Source organism: Brassica napus, chromosome A2 (assembly GCF_020379485.1).
Source record: "Brassica napus cultivar Da-Ae chromosome A2, Da-Ae, whole genome shotgun sequence".
NCBI classification, from domain to species: Eukaryota; Viridiplantae; Streptophyta; class Magnoliopsida; order Brassicales; family Brassicaceae; genus Brassica; species Brassica napus.
In genome coordinates, this window is record NC_063435.1 from 8,398,931 (window position 1) to 8,415,538 (window position 16,608).

The following is a 16,608-nucleotide window of genomic DNA, read 5'->3' on the forward strand; positions in this document are numbered from 1 at the left end:
ATCTGCTTGGTCGGCTGGAGGTTGCTCTGACTCTTTCTGCTTGCCTTTCTCAGCCGCGGTGAACCTTCTCCTTTCTGGCTCGGAAAGTTGCTTCCCGCTTCTTAGCTGAACCGCATTGCACTCCTTGGGGTTTTTGTCTGTTTTACCAGGTAGAGTACCTTGCTGTCTCTTGACACTCTCGGCAGTCTGAGCTATCTGAATGTCCATCTGTCTCATATGGCTTGCGACATTATCATATTTGGTGCTCAGGTCTCCGAACATATGGTTCATCCTAGTATTGATCTCAGTGGTGACCTGGTTCAGCGCTTTCCCTTGGAGCTGTTGTCCTTGGAGGAGTTGCTGCAGCATGGTTTTAGTTTCATCTTGCGGAACAGCGACAGGGGTGGAGGTAGCGACTTGAGTGTTCTGGTGGTTCTGTATTTGAGGCTGATTGCTCTGCGGTTGGCTTAGAACATATGTTCGGGGCTGATAGTTCTTCTGATATCCCGAATACTGGCCCTGGTTGTTCTGCGCCGGATCAACTTGTTTGTCCTGCTTAGGCCAGAAGAGTTGTGGATTGTTCCTTACGTTAGGGTTTGGGTGATAATTCTTCAGCTGCCACCCTTGTCCATTTACGTAACTCACTTCCTGCTGATCGTCTCCTGCCTGCTCAGCTTCAAACGCCTTATCCCCCGCATTTTTCTCAGGAGTTGCTTCTTCCATTATGAAAACCTGGCTCTGGTTTCCCTTCAGCAGTTGGTCCATCTTCGCCGCTATATCGTCTATGCTGTTCACACTTTTAGAGCGATCATGCTCTTTGTTCTTGTTGAGTGAACTAGAAGCCATGTTCTCGATCAGCGCGAATGCACCAGGAGTGGTCTGAGTCATGAAATCTCCGTTACTAGAGGAATCAAGGGTGTTCCGGTACTCATAGCTCACTCCATCGTAGAACACCTCCAATATGTAATCGTCATCAAACCCGTGGTGTGGACATTCCCTCTGGTACTCTTTATACCTCTCCCAAGCTTCATAAAAGGGTTCATCAGATTTCTGCTTGAAGTTGGAGATTCTATGCCTTAGAGCCGCGGTTTTGGATTTTGTGTAGAAGTGGCTCAGGAATGCTGATCGAACCTGGTCCCATGAGGTTAGAGAACCGGTTGGGAGAGATTGCAGCCAACGTGCGGCTTTCCCTTCAAGAGAAAATGGGAACAGCGTGCACTTGACGTAATCCGGTGGCACTCCATTTGAGCGAGAGAAATTGCAGATCCTCTCAAAGGCCTCTATGTGGTCCATTGGTATGTCTGAAGTGAGGCCACTGAATGTGCTCTTCTGTACCAGACCAATCAGAGCAGGTTTGATCTCATAATCCTGTCGAGTACAGGGTGGAGGGTTGATGGGAGAGCGGTTAGTAGCAAAATTCCTCGGAAGGTTTCGCTCCCCAATAAGAGCACCACGCTCCTCTCGCGCAGCGTTCTCGGCTGCTTGCTCTTGTGCAGCTTGTTGCTGATTCTGGATGGTTTGCTGCATCTGCTGCATCTGCTGTTGCTGATTCTGCATTTGTTGTTGAATGAGTGCCAATGCAGCAGTGAGGTCATCCATATTGCCATGATCACCCATGTTGGTGTCGGTTGTTCTTGGCTGTTGACGGTTCTGTCTTTCTGATCTTGCGAGTTCTTCGTTAGTCAGCTGATGTAGTGGTCCTTGTGCGTTGCTCCGAGTATGTCTACTGGTCATGCACTTGGATCATCTGTTCCAACAAAGAAGTAAAGCAAGTTAGATATCTCAGACTAAATATTAAACCGAAAAATAAAGGTAAAAGCTTAGTCCCCGTCGCAACGGCGCCAAAACTTGATACACTAAAAATGAATCCTTGCTACTGTCAAGTTAACAGTGGTAATTATAGTATTTGAGATTCAATCCAGAGGACCAGTTTACTCTTTACTCTTATGAGTTTAAAATCAAGCTGAGAAACAAGTTGGTTTTGAGAATTAATTGCGACAAAAGTAACAAGAATGCCTAGGTAATTTGAATTCAATTTAAATGAAGCTAGCTTAGGGTTAATGATCGGATGTTAATTGCAGAACTGAACAACTATTCAAGTGCGATGAAATGCGGTCTAGAACTCAGATCACTCAGCTGGAACAACTCACTATCGTGATCTTGTTCCCTATGCGTGTCGGTCTTGAATCCTAAACTCTCGCTTGGAACAAGACGCGAAAGCAAGCTTTAGATGCGAGATCTGATTAGTTCACTTAATACCCTAATATCTACTCTCGCTGATTAGGGATACTAAGCTCATTCAATATAGGTCGACTCATCTCCTAACGGTTAGCTAGAGGATTAAATCATAGATCCAACATTAAGTGATCAGTTCAATGCAGGCAGTAAGATCAATATGAATGAAGATAGTTGAGATCACTTATTTGTGTTCAGTTCATGCGGCTAACACCCTACAACCCTAAGCAAGCTTAGCCTACTACTCAATCATAAAGCAGGATGACACAGACAAGATTTCTGAATAATATTGCATATAAAATAAGTAAGAAGACAAAGGGTTCAGGGTAATCTTCTCGTGAGAATGAGAGATGGAGCCTTCTCCCTTACAAGTTGCGTAGAATCCAAAAAGCAATCTAGGTTTCTTTGTAAAAACTAGTGTGTATTCTTAAGAAAACGATAGCCTCCCCTTTTTATAGGGGGGCGCTGGTGATAGGGGAATAAGAGAAAGAGAAAGTCGAAAACTAGGGCAAACTCCAGAATAGGAAGTTTCCTTAACGATCGGGAACAGTCTAATGCTTGATCTCTTCTGGAGCAACCCTTGGGTTGTTCTAAATGACTGTTCCATGTTGAATCCTTCAAAACAGCATCTGACTTCCTGAAACTCTCTCCTTTACTCTTTCACCTGTTCCCAACCTGGAATGATGTAAATTAAACACGAATTATGACTGAAAATGAGCTCAAAGTGCACATGTATTGGTATTAAAAACACCACATATCAAATATACATACAGTAAAAAAAAAGAATATACATACAGTCAATATAAACAATATTTGTTTAGCTATAAATTGTTAATAACATAACTGTTTGACACACCAAAGTCAAGACAATTTCTAAAGGAAACCAAAAGAAGTTGTTTCGAATTTGTCATAATGGGAAAAATACTGACGCAAATCTTACTATTTGTGAAAGGTAACATTTTGACGAACATGAAAAACAATAATTCCTGGTACTTTTCTCTTGAGCTGTCGTTCGACTAAACATCACGATGAAAGCTAAAATTATGGTGATTTTTTATATTTTAAACGAACAGTAAAAATGATTTTGTAATTGTATATAAGATTTAGTGTGTTTGTTGTATTTGCTCAATAGTTTAGATTTTAAAATCTCTGCAATATAACTTAAACTTCTTTTTAACATATATAATGTCCTAATGTTACTTCTTTTTCTTTTTTTTTGAACACAATCCTAATGTTACTTCATTATAATTCATTTCATTTTTTTTACACAAATACAAAATACAACAAATAAAATGATACATAAAACGATAGAACACATAGAATAACTTATGATGAATCTTTTTGAGAGGTCTTGATTAATAGAGTAAAAAATCTATTAGTTTTCTTGCGATCATCAAATCTTTGTCGCATTATAAACATTGATTCTCTTTATTGTATTACATTGTTCCCATTCCAATTTAGATATATATATATATATATATTTTTTCGGTTTAGAATCCAATGTATTGATTTAACCGTAAGAAATAAAAATTGGAACAATCAATTTTCAACGATTGTATGAATATCGCCATACAATAAGGAGACTACATCTTGTACCGTGTGTTTTCTTCTTCTCCGTCTTGCTTCTATCTCTAGATCATATTCTGCATGAATCCACGACGGTTTCTCTGGTGCCGTTGTTTCCGTAACAAATACGATAAGATTTGTTTTAAACATCGGATAGTCATCACCCACTTATGATAACCACCGGAAACTACAACAAAACGAACAATATATGTCTGATTTGACAAGGACTCAGCAATAAATGCTGAAAGATATCAAAAGTAATATTTAATTGCACTCTTGTGAAGGAAGGAACAAATCTTATAAGAAGACATATTCATGCTTTTGTTTTGGATTGCTCTCACAACTATATTTTCGTGAAATTATATGATTGAAAAACAAATTAATGAAGGGGGGAGAGCCACCGACACAAATGCCAGTGGCCCTAAAGAGATCGACGAGATTGAAGAAATGCAGAAATGGGTTTTCAAAATCACCCTTGAGAGAAAAAAAAAAGAAATTGTCTACACGCCCCCTCCCATTATAATTCATTTCAAATATATCTACATGCAATTTTTAGAAAACTATTTAGTTTTCAATAAGAATGAATTTTAATAAAGTATTTAAAATCTTAAATGAATAACACCAAAGCTTAAAACCTTTTAGTTGTGATTTACATATAAAAAACTGTATAACGTGACCAGAGAATTATTAAATACTGCATCCATTCCTTAATAATAGATTTTTTAGAAAAAAAGTTTGTTTCAGAAAGATATATTTTTGTGTTTTCTGTGAAAAATTGTAAACTTAAAAAAAATTAATTGACTTTATTGAATTGTTAAAAGTTATTGAAGATTGAAAATTACAGAAAACAATATATTTATTATGGTAGTTTAATGTGTTTTTCTTAATATGTGTGAAAATACTAAAAATATATATTTGTAGAACGGATGGAGTAGTTAATAGTATTGTAAATTGTAATAGGATTTAAATTCTCTTGAAACTTTTCCTAATTCACAATTATGTTCAAATATTTTTTGCTCACCATTCTATTCAAGGCTCTGGTTGGATGTGTTTCAAAAAAAGGCTATGGTTGGATAACCATTGTGATTTCCTAAATTTTAAAAAGTTTTGGTGTATCTACATTTTTCCTATTGTTGCAAATGCCAATACAAATTAAGTTTTGGTTCTATAAACTAATAAGAAAAAAGGCCAAAACTAATATATATGTAGTGATAGCCGACCACAACCGTTGGTGTTCAGAAAGAAAGAAAAAAACGACCACAACAGCTTACGAGAAAGAGAAACCCATTTAAAGAGACAAGTGATGCACCTAATTTTTTCTTTGCGCATTCAGAAGAGATGTTGAGCTTTGGTTCGCGGATCAAATTTTTTCCATGCCCATGAGTTACTTTTTGACGAATTGGTTTCTTATTTACCGAAAAAATTCAAAACAAAAGGAGAAGCAGAAAATATATTGGAATGTTGTGAAACTCTGCTGTATATTTTCTTCTCCTCGACCTTTACAAGCAGAAAAGCTAAACGCATTAATTATCAAATGATCTCAGTCTCATTCGTTAACGTAAAATACTCTCTAAGAACAAAAATATAATTGCATATGTTAACTTTTCTCACTTATATTAGTTTAGGTTTCATAACACCTGCAGTATAAGATATTCTACAACACAATCTAAGGTGGATAGCTCCAGTAGCTCAAAACAGTTATGTCAAAAGCAAGATTGGATCACATGCTTTCTGTTCAGTTCGTGCTATAGAAGCAGTGAAACAACTCAACCTAACATTTTAAGCTATTCAAAAGTCTGCATTTTAGTGATTAAAGTTTCTATGTTGGTGTTGCAAAATAATTTTATTTTCTGGTTTAGTCATGAACATATAATATAATGATCATTTAACTCAACTAGCCTTTCTCTATGCTTTGTTCCTTTCATAAATGAAGTTTACCGCTGGATAACTATGAAAAATATTACAAAAAGATTCTACGTCCGACGTACTGTTTGCACCATGCTGCATATCTTTTATAATTTTTTTCTCAATTAATTTTCAAAATTTTACTTTTTCGGAGGCTTGAAACTCATACTTCCTCGTGTAAGAACATTAATTAATGTTGATAAAAAAAACATTAATGAACATTTAGTCAAACCACTAGATACAAGTTTTGATTGTTCCTTGAGCTTTAAAAGCAAACAAAGTAGAAATTAATTAAACCAAAAGCAAAGCAAATATCCTAGTATACAAAGGAAATGGGCTTTTAATTTCTCAAGTATTTGTAATTGACAGTGTTGTTAATGTTTTTGGAAAGCAGAGTTTATTTTTTCGAAGAGCCTAAGTGCCTAACTCTCTAAAGGTTAATGACTGTCTGTTAAAAAAAAATTATGGCCTAGTTGTACTGATCAGAGACTTTTCACCCATTTATTTTGCATAACCAGAATTGTATTTCATGAATAGGTTGCCAAAAATCAGAACTATGAATTATTCAAATGCATGAATTGAACTTAACTAGCTTGTTCTGATATTGTGTCAGCCCATGCTATTTTTACTACGACTCCAGGTAACACTCCATACCCTCTATCGAATTATATTTCTTATGTGACCTTCTCGGCTAGCCATAAGGCTTTTGTTGCAGCTGTTACTTCATCTGTCAAACCAAGATCCTACAATGACGCAGTAGGGATGAGGTTTAACGTAATTCCATGTCTGAGGAACATGCCACTCATATACAAAACTAAACATGGGAGGTTACTACTCTCCCTCCAGGCAAAAAGTGCAACAACATGTGATTTAGAAGACCAAATACCATTTCAATGGCAAAATCTATAGAGATAAATCTCACTTAGTTGCTTGTGGTAACAAACTGAAAGAGGGGCTCAAATATAAAGAAACCTTTTTTCATGTTGCTAAGCCTTCTACAGTCTGTATTCTTCTTCAAATTGTTGCTGCTAGGAAGTGGGAAGTCCATCAAATGGATGTTCATAATGTTTTTCTACATGGTGACATAGAGGAAGAATTTTAAATGAGACTACCACCTGGTTTCCAAGGTTCCGATCCTACTAAACTTGGCTGACTAAGGAAATCCATCTACGGCCTTAAGCAAGCATCTAGGTGCTGGTTCTCTAAATTGAGCAACACTTTACTCTACTGAGGCTTTTTGTAAAGTCGGTCTGACTATTCTCACTTCTCATTCCTATATGAAAAAATTGAGTTGCACATTCTCATTTATCTTGACGACTACTTTACATAAATTCAAAAATTATCTCAGTCAATGCTTCCACATGAAGGACTTTGGAAAGTTGAAATATTTTCTTGGTATCGAAGTAGCTCGTAGTAGCGAAGGAATTTTCCTTTCTCATCGCAAGTATGCACTTGATATAATCACGAGCTTGCAATAGCAGATGGTGCACATGTATTTGATGTCAAAGCTTACCGACGTCTCGTTGGAAGATTGATATCTCACTTTTACTCGCCTTGAATTGTGCTACTCCGTCCACATCCTGTCTCAGTTCATGGAAAAGTCGTTGCATGACCACTAAGATGTCGCTTTACGCGTTGTGTGCTATCTTAAAGGCTCTCCCTCGCAAGGTATACTACTCCATGCTGATTCTAACTTATGTGTCACAACCTTTTGTGACGCTGACTGGGGATCATGTCCTCTCTCTCGGCGATCTCTAAGTGCCTATGTAGTGCTTCTTGGTAACTCACATGAAATGTGGAAGACTAAGAAGCAGGACGTCATCTCAGCCTCCTCCGCTGAAGAAGAATATAGATAAATGGCCTATGCGTTACGAGAGCTTAAGTTGGTCAAACAAGTTCTGGAAACATTTGGAATTAAACACAAAGAGCCTATGCATCAATTTTGCAACAACAAATCTGCTATCTATTTTGTCGAATCCTGTTTTTCATGAAAGAACGAAGCATATGGAACGAGATTATCATCAAATTCGCGACACAGTACATGGGGGGGGGGGGGGGGGGGGGGGGGGGGAGGATAGAGATATTAATGATACATAGCTAGCGATAATGACATATAATATGCTTGTAATTATCTACTTAGTTCCTTCTCCTTAGCTAGTTAGGATATTCTTTTGTATATATACTCTACGATGTAAGTCAATACAACACACAGTACATATTCATTACAAAAAGTGTGTAAAACCAAAAGCTTTAACTAGTAAACGCAGTCAGTGTGAGTTACAAAAACTACCATACAACAACATTGGAGCATTTTATCGTACAATCATGTGGTGTTTTCCGTATTTATTTGATACCAGTTAAATCAACTTTACCATTTTAATTGCACCATTTTAATTGCAGGGAATTGCTCTTATTTTTGGCCCAAAGTAACACAGAAGTTCAAAACAACTTATCATGTATAAGGATTTTATTGAAAGGACACAAAGTAACAAATAGAAATAGTAAGCATATTTATCATTAGAAAACCTAATTTATATAAAATAAAGCGGAAAAGAAAAGCAAAAAAATTAGTGACAACCAGAAGAAAATAGAATTAAAGTGTTTTTAGTACACCCTACAACCATGTGGCGGTTGACATCTTGCGGATTATAATTGTCATCCATCCTTCCTTGTCTTAAAAGTGATCTAATAACAGTTTCACAATGATAACTACAGTCTACATCTTTTATAATATAGGACCACTGTAAACTAAATCCCAATTTTGTAAATAATTGAAGATCAGTTTTGCTTTATAGAAAATATAAAAGGAGTTTGAGTTTTAATAGTCTCTGATCAACATCGCTTTAAGAAACTGCAAATACGTAACGTCTGCATATGAACCCTTGCATATACTTAAGGTCCCAAATCCTCGGTTTAAAAAATGAGTTCCTCAAATTTCTTACAAACTTGTGAAAAACCCTTTTTCCAATAATGTTTTTTCAAACATTAAATTTCAATAATGTTACAGCACAACTAGTAAAGTTACAATAGAGCTACTTGAGACATTTAAATGCTTATTCAACATAAAAAAAATTCTGTATTCAAGAGTGAATCAGAAAAAGCAACGTTTGTTAATGGCTCAAAAATTAATAACATCTTATGCCCTTGCAGTGACTATTTTGATGCAATAACAGACAAGTATTATGTCAATGCCCTTACATTGGTACATGTCATTGTTGGAAATATTAAAACAAAGTTTGATACGAGCGATTACAAAAAAAAAAGGTTTGATATGAGTTGTGTGAAATTGATTAGTAAGGGCATCTCCATTCCTACTCTATTTTTTCTCTAAAATGGAGTAAAAGTGATTATGGAGTAAAGAATGCTCCAACCCAACCTCATATCTCACTCCATAATAAAGTTTACTCCATAAATGGAGTAATCTATTTTTTTGTTTGTTCATCACTCCATTATAGAGTGGGAAATAAAGTAGGATTGGATCAATTTTACTTCATTTTCACTTTTACTCCATTTTGGAAGAAAAAATGGTATTTTACATTGGAGATGCTCTAAGACCGGTAAAGTTTTAAATTTATATTCCGTTTTAGCAAATTTAAACCGTTAATTTTACCCTAAGAAAAAGTTTAGACCATAAAATAGTGAGAATAAAACGTAGAAACAGTAAAGGAATAATTTCTTTTCTTTTTTTTTTTTTTTTTTTGACATCTGAATAATTTCTTTTAAAAGAAAGTAAATATAATAAAGGAATAATTGGCACGACCTTAAGCGTAACTTTACACGGAATGATAAGAGGAAAAGTAGTTATCACGTCAATTATTTATCTTCCTTTTTTTTTCCTTTGCGTTGCTTTAGTGATAATTCACATTAATTGGTAATACACACCATGTGAGAAATATTCAAAAGGGAACGGAATAGGACAAGCTCGAAAGAGAATTGTTTACCTGTCACTTGTCTTGTCGCACTTTCTAATTGTATTTGAGAACTCTATTATTGTTTTATTACAAGATTTATCATTAATTAGTCACTATTAAATTACTAAAGCTAGTTTAGTAATAAACTAAGTCAACTAGGTCAAGGTTATCTATATACCTTGTGCGGCAAAATTGAAAATTCAACCAAGATTATCTTTTCAATTAAAACGTCTGGTTCGTACTTGTCTTTCTCTTTCAATTACAATGCCACCAAATGTAGATGTAATGCAGTTCAACTCGGTAGTCTTTTCTCTCTTACTTATATTCTATTATATACTTTCAACCACTAATTTTGATGTATTCAAATGAATGAAACAATTTAGAATAAAACCTGGAAAGCCACGGCCGGTTGAAACCTGATCCACAAATTTTCCAAAGAAAATATTTTTTTTTGAAACAATAAAACTAATTAAAGCCTTAAGGAGTTGACTAATTAAGTTGTTTCAGTATGATGCTCATATTTCTTGGTTATAAGAAAATAAATCAAGCCCGGATAAAAATTAGAAAATGAGTCAGATACTCTTCTTATCTGTTTCACTTTAAATGATGTTTAAGATAAAAATGCACACACACAAAGTACAAACTTCTATACAATTTATCTTGTTTATATGAAACTATTATTAAATAAAACAAATCCAACAAATATAAAATATGAAATATTGTATAATTGGTTACAAAGATCAGACATCATTAATTTTTTTATCTGAAAACATAACTTATTTTACAACAAATGATTCTTTAAATACTACTCCATCTAAAATGAAACAGAGTGAATAAAATTCGTAATACATTTCTAACCTATTGCTATTTTTACCTCTATGATAGCATTTAAAGACAAATTCACTCCAACTCATTGTTATTTTTTTTATATAAAATAGAGATTACTATTTTTGTATATTTAAAGGAAGAAATAGCAATCTCCATTTTTTATTCTATATTTCAAAGATTGTTATTATAGAAAAACAATTATGCATAAATTTTAACGTCACCTATGACTAAAAAAGGGGTTTAAAGCGTCATGTATGTATCTTTTTGGATGAAAATAAATGTGGTGATGAAAATAAATGTGGTGATGTAGGGGTGTTTAATCCGGATATCGGTTTGGTTTTTTCGGTTTTTCGTTTTTCCGGTTAGTAAACTACAACTACCATTCTAAATCCATATTTACTTTGGTTCTGTTCGGTTTATATACCGCCGGTTTTTGGTTTATTCAGTTTTATACCAAAAACATAATCATTTAGTTTGAGATCATATATATGAATTTTAGAGTCAGTCATTTATTAAATAATATTATGTGTTTAAATAAAAGAAAGAAAAAATGTTTCTTCCATCTAATAAAATAATCAAATCTAGAAGTAAAATCAAGTTCAAAATTTTGAAATTAAAAATAAAAAATAAAACAGAAACACAAAGCACGAAAGAAATGTTTTTATATTCTTCCATATTTAGTGTTTCACCAAAGTCATGTTTCTTAGATTCAACATGAAACTCTGTTCGTTTATAGATAAGAAAAAAGTTGTGAACAAATTCCACTAATTGTTGTCTATCAAATTTTTAATCTTTATTTCAATTTAGTTAATGCTAAAATAAAACGAAAAAAAAAATCAAAAAAGAAAACTAAGAAAATAAGAAACCTCGGTTGCGATGAATTGTTACTTAACTATAGTTCAAGTGTTTTATAAATTAGGGCTTCTTTATTACTGTAAAAATATATGGTAATAGTTATTAGCAAAAAAATTAATTTATATAACAAATAGATTTTCATCCACAGCTATAAAATATATACATATTTACATGTTTGTACTTTTGATCGGTTTTGTTCCGTTTTATTCGGTTTATTCAGTTATAAATCAAACCATATTCAAATCCTATGGTTTTTATAAAATCACATCCATTCGGTTTGTATGGTATATACCAAAACCATATTGACTATTTTGATTTGGTTTGGTACGGTTTGATTATATTGAACAGCCCTAGGTGATACCCTAAATCATTTTTCAAATAATGTTAAGAGAGAGATTGATTTGGATTGGAGATGGAGGTAAAGACGTTACCAATCATGAACGATGTGTATCTGAAATTAGCAGCCTCTTGAAATATAAAATCTAGATTTAAACATTGATAAAGGACAAACTAACAAATCAAACAAAAAACAATTACACCACAACAATCTAAAAAAAAGACACAAAGAAGTTGGCAATAGGACCCACAAAACACACTGTCAGAAATCTTCAGAGTTCAGAGAAAGAAGAAGAAGCAGGATCAAACAGTAAACCCAGGAATAATATCTCTCTTACCAAATCAGAACCAAACCTATCTCTTCTTATTCTTGTCTTTTCCATTTCCAGAGAATATAGAACCTAAACCAAACAAGTTCCCGGACGGAACCATATTTATAACCGGACTCACTCTAGTTCCACTTCCATGGCTTCCGTAACTGTAGCCTCCATAATTCTTCTTCAATGGCGGTTTCTGAAAGCTACTGTTACTCGATGAACACGAAGACGAAGATGATAACGATGACGATTGTTGTAGCTTTATATGCTCTGTTGTGTGTTTCCTCGAGCTCTGTTTCGGTTTACTGGAAGTCGAACCGGTCGAATTGCTCCGGTTTAGTAACGGTAACGGACATAAACTCCGTCCGTAACTACTCCCGCAGTTTAAGCTGCTGCTTCTCTTAAACCCCCAAAACGACTTCGTACTTGGTTTCTCCTCCGTTATGACGACGTCATCTTCCTCTTCTTCAACAGGTTTTCTCGGTTTTCTAGTATCCGGTTTAGACGGTTCGGGTGGACCGGTATCGGATACTTTTTTACCCGGATTGCGTTTCTCGGGCGGTGGCGATTCGGGTTTCTTCTTCTTGATTTCGGTCGGTAAGATTTTACCGTTGCGGAAGAGCTCGTCGGCGGACCAAGAGCCTTGGTCGAAGCTTTCGCCGGAAGTTACGCCGCCGGGAATGCAGAAATCGAAATCGACGCTTGAATTGAGACTCGACGGTTTGGAGTTCGACGATGATCGTAACGGACGTTTCTCGACCGGTATTGCATCGGATTGGCAAAAGTCACGAGAGAAGGAGATTCTTGGACTCATGTTAGAGTTTTCCGATAGAAGATCCACCGCCATCATCGTGAGAGTTGTTGAATGCTTCTGCAGAATAAAGAGAGAGACGTGGAGAGAAGTTTTGAGAAGAAGGGAAGGCGGAACTATAGGAAGGATTAGATTTTAATTTATATTTTTATAGGTGAATAAAGAAGAAGTTTTGATATTTAATAATAGTAGTCAAAATACGAAAATAATTAAAAGGATTTTTTCGGGTGAGAAACTGGAAAAGAAAGGAATAAAAATGGTAATAGAAGAGGGGACAGAGAAGCGTGTCTCTTGCTACATATTCACATGCATGGGCCAAAAAAGGTTACATGTTGGTTCCTCACTTTGTACCTTTTTTTTTTCTCCACTACAATAATTCTTTTATGTATTTCTTTTAGATTAAAAAAAACATATTTACTTAGTTGTATACATCATCCATGGAAATTTTGATAGAAAAAATATAATTTTGTTAGGGTTCTTTGGTAGATACACATTTCAACATTTTAACTGTTTTTAGCATTCTATGATTCTATTCTAGTCACTATAGGGAAACTAAACTCATATTTTGATCATCAATTAAAACACTATTTTATTCTAGTTTTATAGTTATATAATTTACAGATAAGTTATTTATATTATTTTCTCATTTTTATCTTCATATCTATTTTTCTATAAATATTCAAATATATCTTTGTAGAATAATACTCTAAATATCACTAAAAAGTTTTATAAGGGTCGAAATGACCAAAAAGTTTTATAAGAGTCAAAATGACCAAAAAGTTTTATTAAAAGGTAAAGATCTTTGTACGCGATGATTAACTAATTTAGATACACATTTCAACATTTTAATGGTTTTTAGCATTCTATGACTCTATTCTAGTCACTATAGGGAAACTAAACTAACTAATTTTGATAGATACACATTTCAACATTTTAACGGTTTTTAGCATTCTATGACTCTATTCTAGTCACTATAAGGAAACTAAACTCATATTTTGATCATCAATTAAAACACTATTTTATTCTAGTTTTATAGTTATATAATTTACAGATAATTTATTTATAATATTTTCTCATTTTTATCTTCATATCTATTTTTCTATAAATATTCAAATATATCTTTGTAGAATAATACTCTAGATATCACTAAAAAGTTTTATAAGGGTCGAAATGACCAAAAAGTTTTATAAAGGTCAAAATGACCAAAACGTTTTATTAAAAGGTAAAGATCTTTGTACACGATGATAAACTAATTTAAAATTAAAGTTTAGGTCTAGAAGAGAAGGGAGAAGGCGGGTTTAGGTTTTTGGGATTACGACTTATATAATTCAAGATTTAAGGAATAAAATTTAAAATAATAATTTTGAAATATTTTCGGAAAAAGTTATAAAAAACCTCAAAAATGGAAACACAAATTTTGAAAAAAAAGTTTGGAATATTTGTTTTTGAAAATAAGAAAATAAATTTTTAATATTTGTTATATATATGTAGTAGGGGTATAAATGCTTTTACCTCTTTAATGAAAATTATTTTGATTATTTTCTTTTTTTGTGTGAATTTTTGTAATAATAGTTTAAGTCTTTTTGAAAGATTTGCCCATTTATATATATATATATATACATATATATATAAACACATAAATATGTGAAAATTAAAATCAAAATCAAAATAGAAATAATATTTCACATAATAATAATAATATTTCTTTGGCGAATATAGCACAAATAAAAGATTAAAAGTACAATCTATATATATAAAAATATGTTTGCCTCACTCCTGCTTTGTCATGTCATAAAGTCAGTTCTTGACAGGCCGACATGTGTCCGGGTTTGATGATACTCACCGTTTCACTTAATCACAATTATTAATGAGCTTTCCTCTTTTTGTTAATAAATATTTCAGATCAGTGTTTTGGGCTTAACATAATTGGATTTCTGGGCTGTAGGGTAACACATGAGGGGGTTCCACATGAGACGACTTCTTCTCTAAAAATAATGTCGATGAACGAAAGACAGATCTGCTGCGTTTTAACAACTCAGGTTCAAACCTACGGCCAATGAAGATTTGTTGCACCGGCCACACTGAATTCCGATAAAGGTCAGTTGGAAGGCGTCGTATTTGGCTGTTCGATTCCACTTCTTCTACCTTTGGTTGAATTTTGGAACCGTTATGCAAGTCGGTTGGATTCATGCATCCTCATTGACTATCACATTAAATCATTCAATGAACCCTCTCATTAAAACATTTTAACTCAAATATAACTAATCTTAACAAAAATAATCCTTCGACACCTTAAAATTCTCAAAACCCTAAAACATTATTATATACTTCTCTTAACAAAATTTTACAAAACATACATACAAAAGAAATATACAATTACATCACAAAAAAGCATGAATTACTTTAATAATGACTTCAAGTTTTGAGTCATATTCGCAAAAAAAAAAAATCCTTAAATAAGTCAGTTTAATTAAGAATATTAAAAAACCAAAACATTTGAATTAAAATAAATATTAAAAATATAATGTTATTTATCAGAGAATAGTGAAATTTATTGTCATTATAATTCAAAACAAAAAAATAATTATTATGATCTCATAAGTCTTTCATTATTTTTTCGTTTATAATATTTTTAATCTATCATAATTTTAAATTACTTCATAAATTATTATAAAATTGCTTTTATTATAACTCCCCGCCCATAGGGCGGGCCGGTCCTAGTAAAAAATAAAAAAAACATGTCTGAAAGATGTTGAATGAGCTTCTAAAAACAAAATTGTAAAAACAAAATAATATTTTTACATTTTATTTATTATTTATTTATAAAATTATGATCGTTATAGTTACTCATTGTTAAATTTAAGGATTAAAATACAAAATATAAAAGATTGAACATATATTTGAGTTTGGCCATAGGAAAAATCCATTTCCAAACTTTCATTTTAAGGATAAGCTGACTTCAAAATGTAGATGTTTGTTGTAGAAGATCTTAGACTATTAATTTTGTAATAGTATATTAACTTATGTGTAATTCAGTCGACTAAATGAAGTTGTTTTTTATATATATGTTGAAAACTGCGTAGATTTTTTTTAATAGTGAATATGTAACTAGTCAAATTAGTATTTTTGTTTTTGATAACTCTGGTATCCGAAGCCTCAGAGGATCCGAGTAGCGCCAATGACCGTCCACCGGACTTTAGCCGGGGAGCCCGCCGAGGTATTCAGGAGGACTGGTGATCACCCATGTAAATCTCACTAGTGACCACACGCTAGCAAGCTTCTCCGTATTGGACCTTAAGGTCCCTCAAGATAATCACCTCTCAGCAACACTTGAATCTATGACTTTCCAGATTGAGTTTAACCATTGGACCACTCACACGTGGTTATCAAATTTTTGCATAAGCATGCTTTGATATCATGCGATATATTATCAGTTAAGTGGTGTTGATGAATATATGTTTAGTTGTCATGGGAACCGAAATTCGCACTAACGATTTCCGTTTAAATTAAGAAAGTTAGGAAAACCCTAATTTCTCAGAGGTCCCATATATCTGCTCAACCACACGCCAAGTAATCAGAAACCCAAAATAAACAGACGAAAAGTATGACAATCAAAAAGAGAGCAAAAGGTGTGTTATTCTGAATCTGCGTATGAGCGTTATAACAAGGTAAGAGCCTTGGCCACAAGAGCTGTCGGCGAGATCCCTAGTTCTAGCAACCTAAGACTGCGGAAACCTAGTTGAGTCACAGCTCGATAACAAAAACGGAAAATTGACTAAATGCCCAAAGTGCTAAATTTGCTGTGTGAAGAAATAATCCCTCTGCCTCATGTGCTTCTCGCCCGTGACTCTCTTATATACTCCCC

The 16,608-nt window shown here is 33.6% G+C and overlaps 1 protein-coding gene and 1 non-coding gene across 2 annotated transcripts; one reads left to right on the forward strand and one right to left on the reverse strand.

Annotated features, from left to right (window-relative positions):
- Nucleotides 1-955: 955 nt before the first annotated feature.
- LOC125589438 lies at nt 956-1,062 on the forward strand. The gene has a single exon (XR_007325632.1). It is a non-coding gene; the product is annotated as a small nucleolar RNA R71 (small nucleolar RNA).
- A 10,685-nt stretch (nt 1,063-11,747) lies between these two features.
- LOC106391814 lies at nt 11,748-13,052 on the reverse strand. The gene has a single exon (XM_013832530.3). The coding sequence runs from the start codon at nt 12,780-12,782 to the stop codon at nt 11,970-11,972; it is 813 nt and encodes a 270-aa protein (XP_013687984.1). The 5' UTR covers nt 12,783-13,052; the 3' UTR covers nt 11,748-11,969.
- Nucleotides 13,053-16,608: the final 3,556 nt, after the last annotated feature.

What these genes read in the sequence shown, in the direction of transcription:
- LOC106391814 (XM_013832530.3), bottom strand. Translation starts at nt 12,782, where the DNA reads ATGATGGCGGTGGATCTTCTATCGGAAAACTCTAACATGAGTCCAAGA.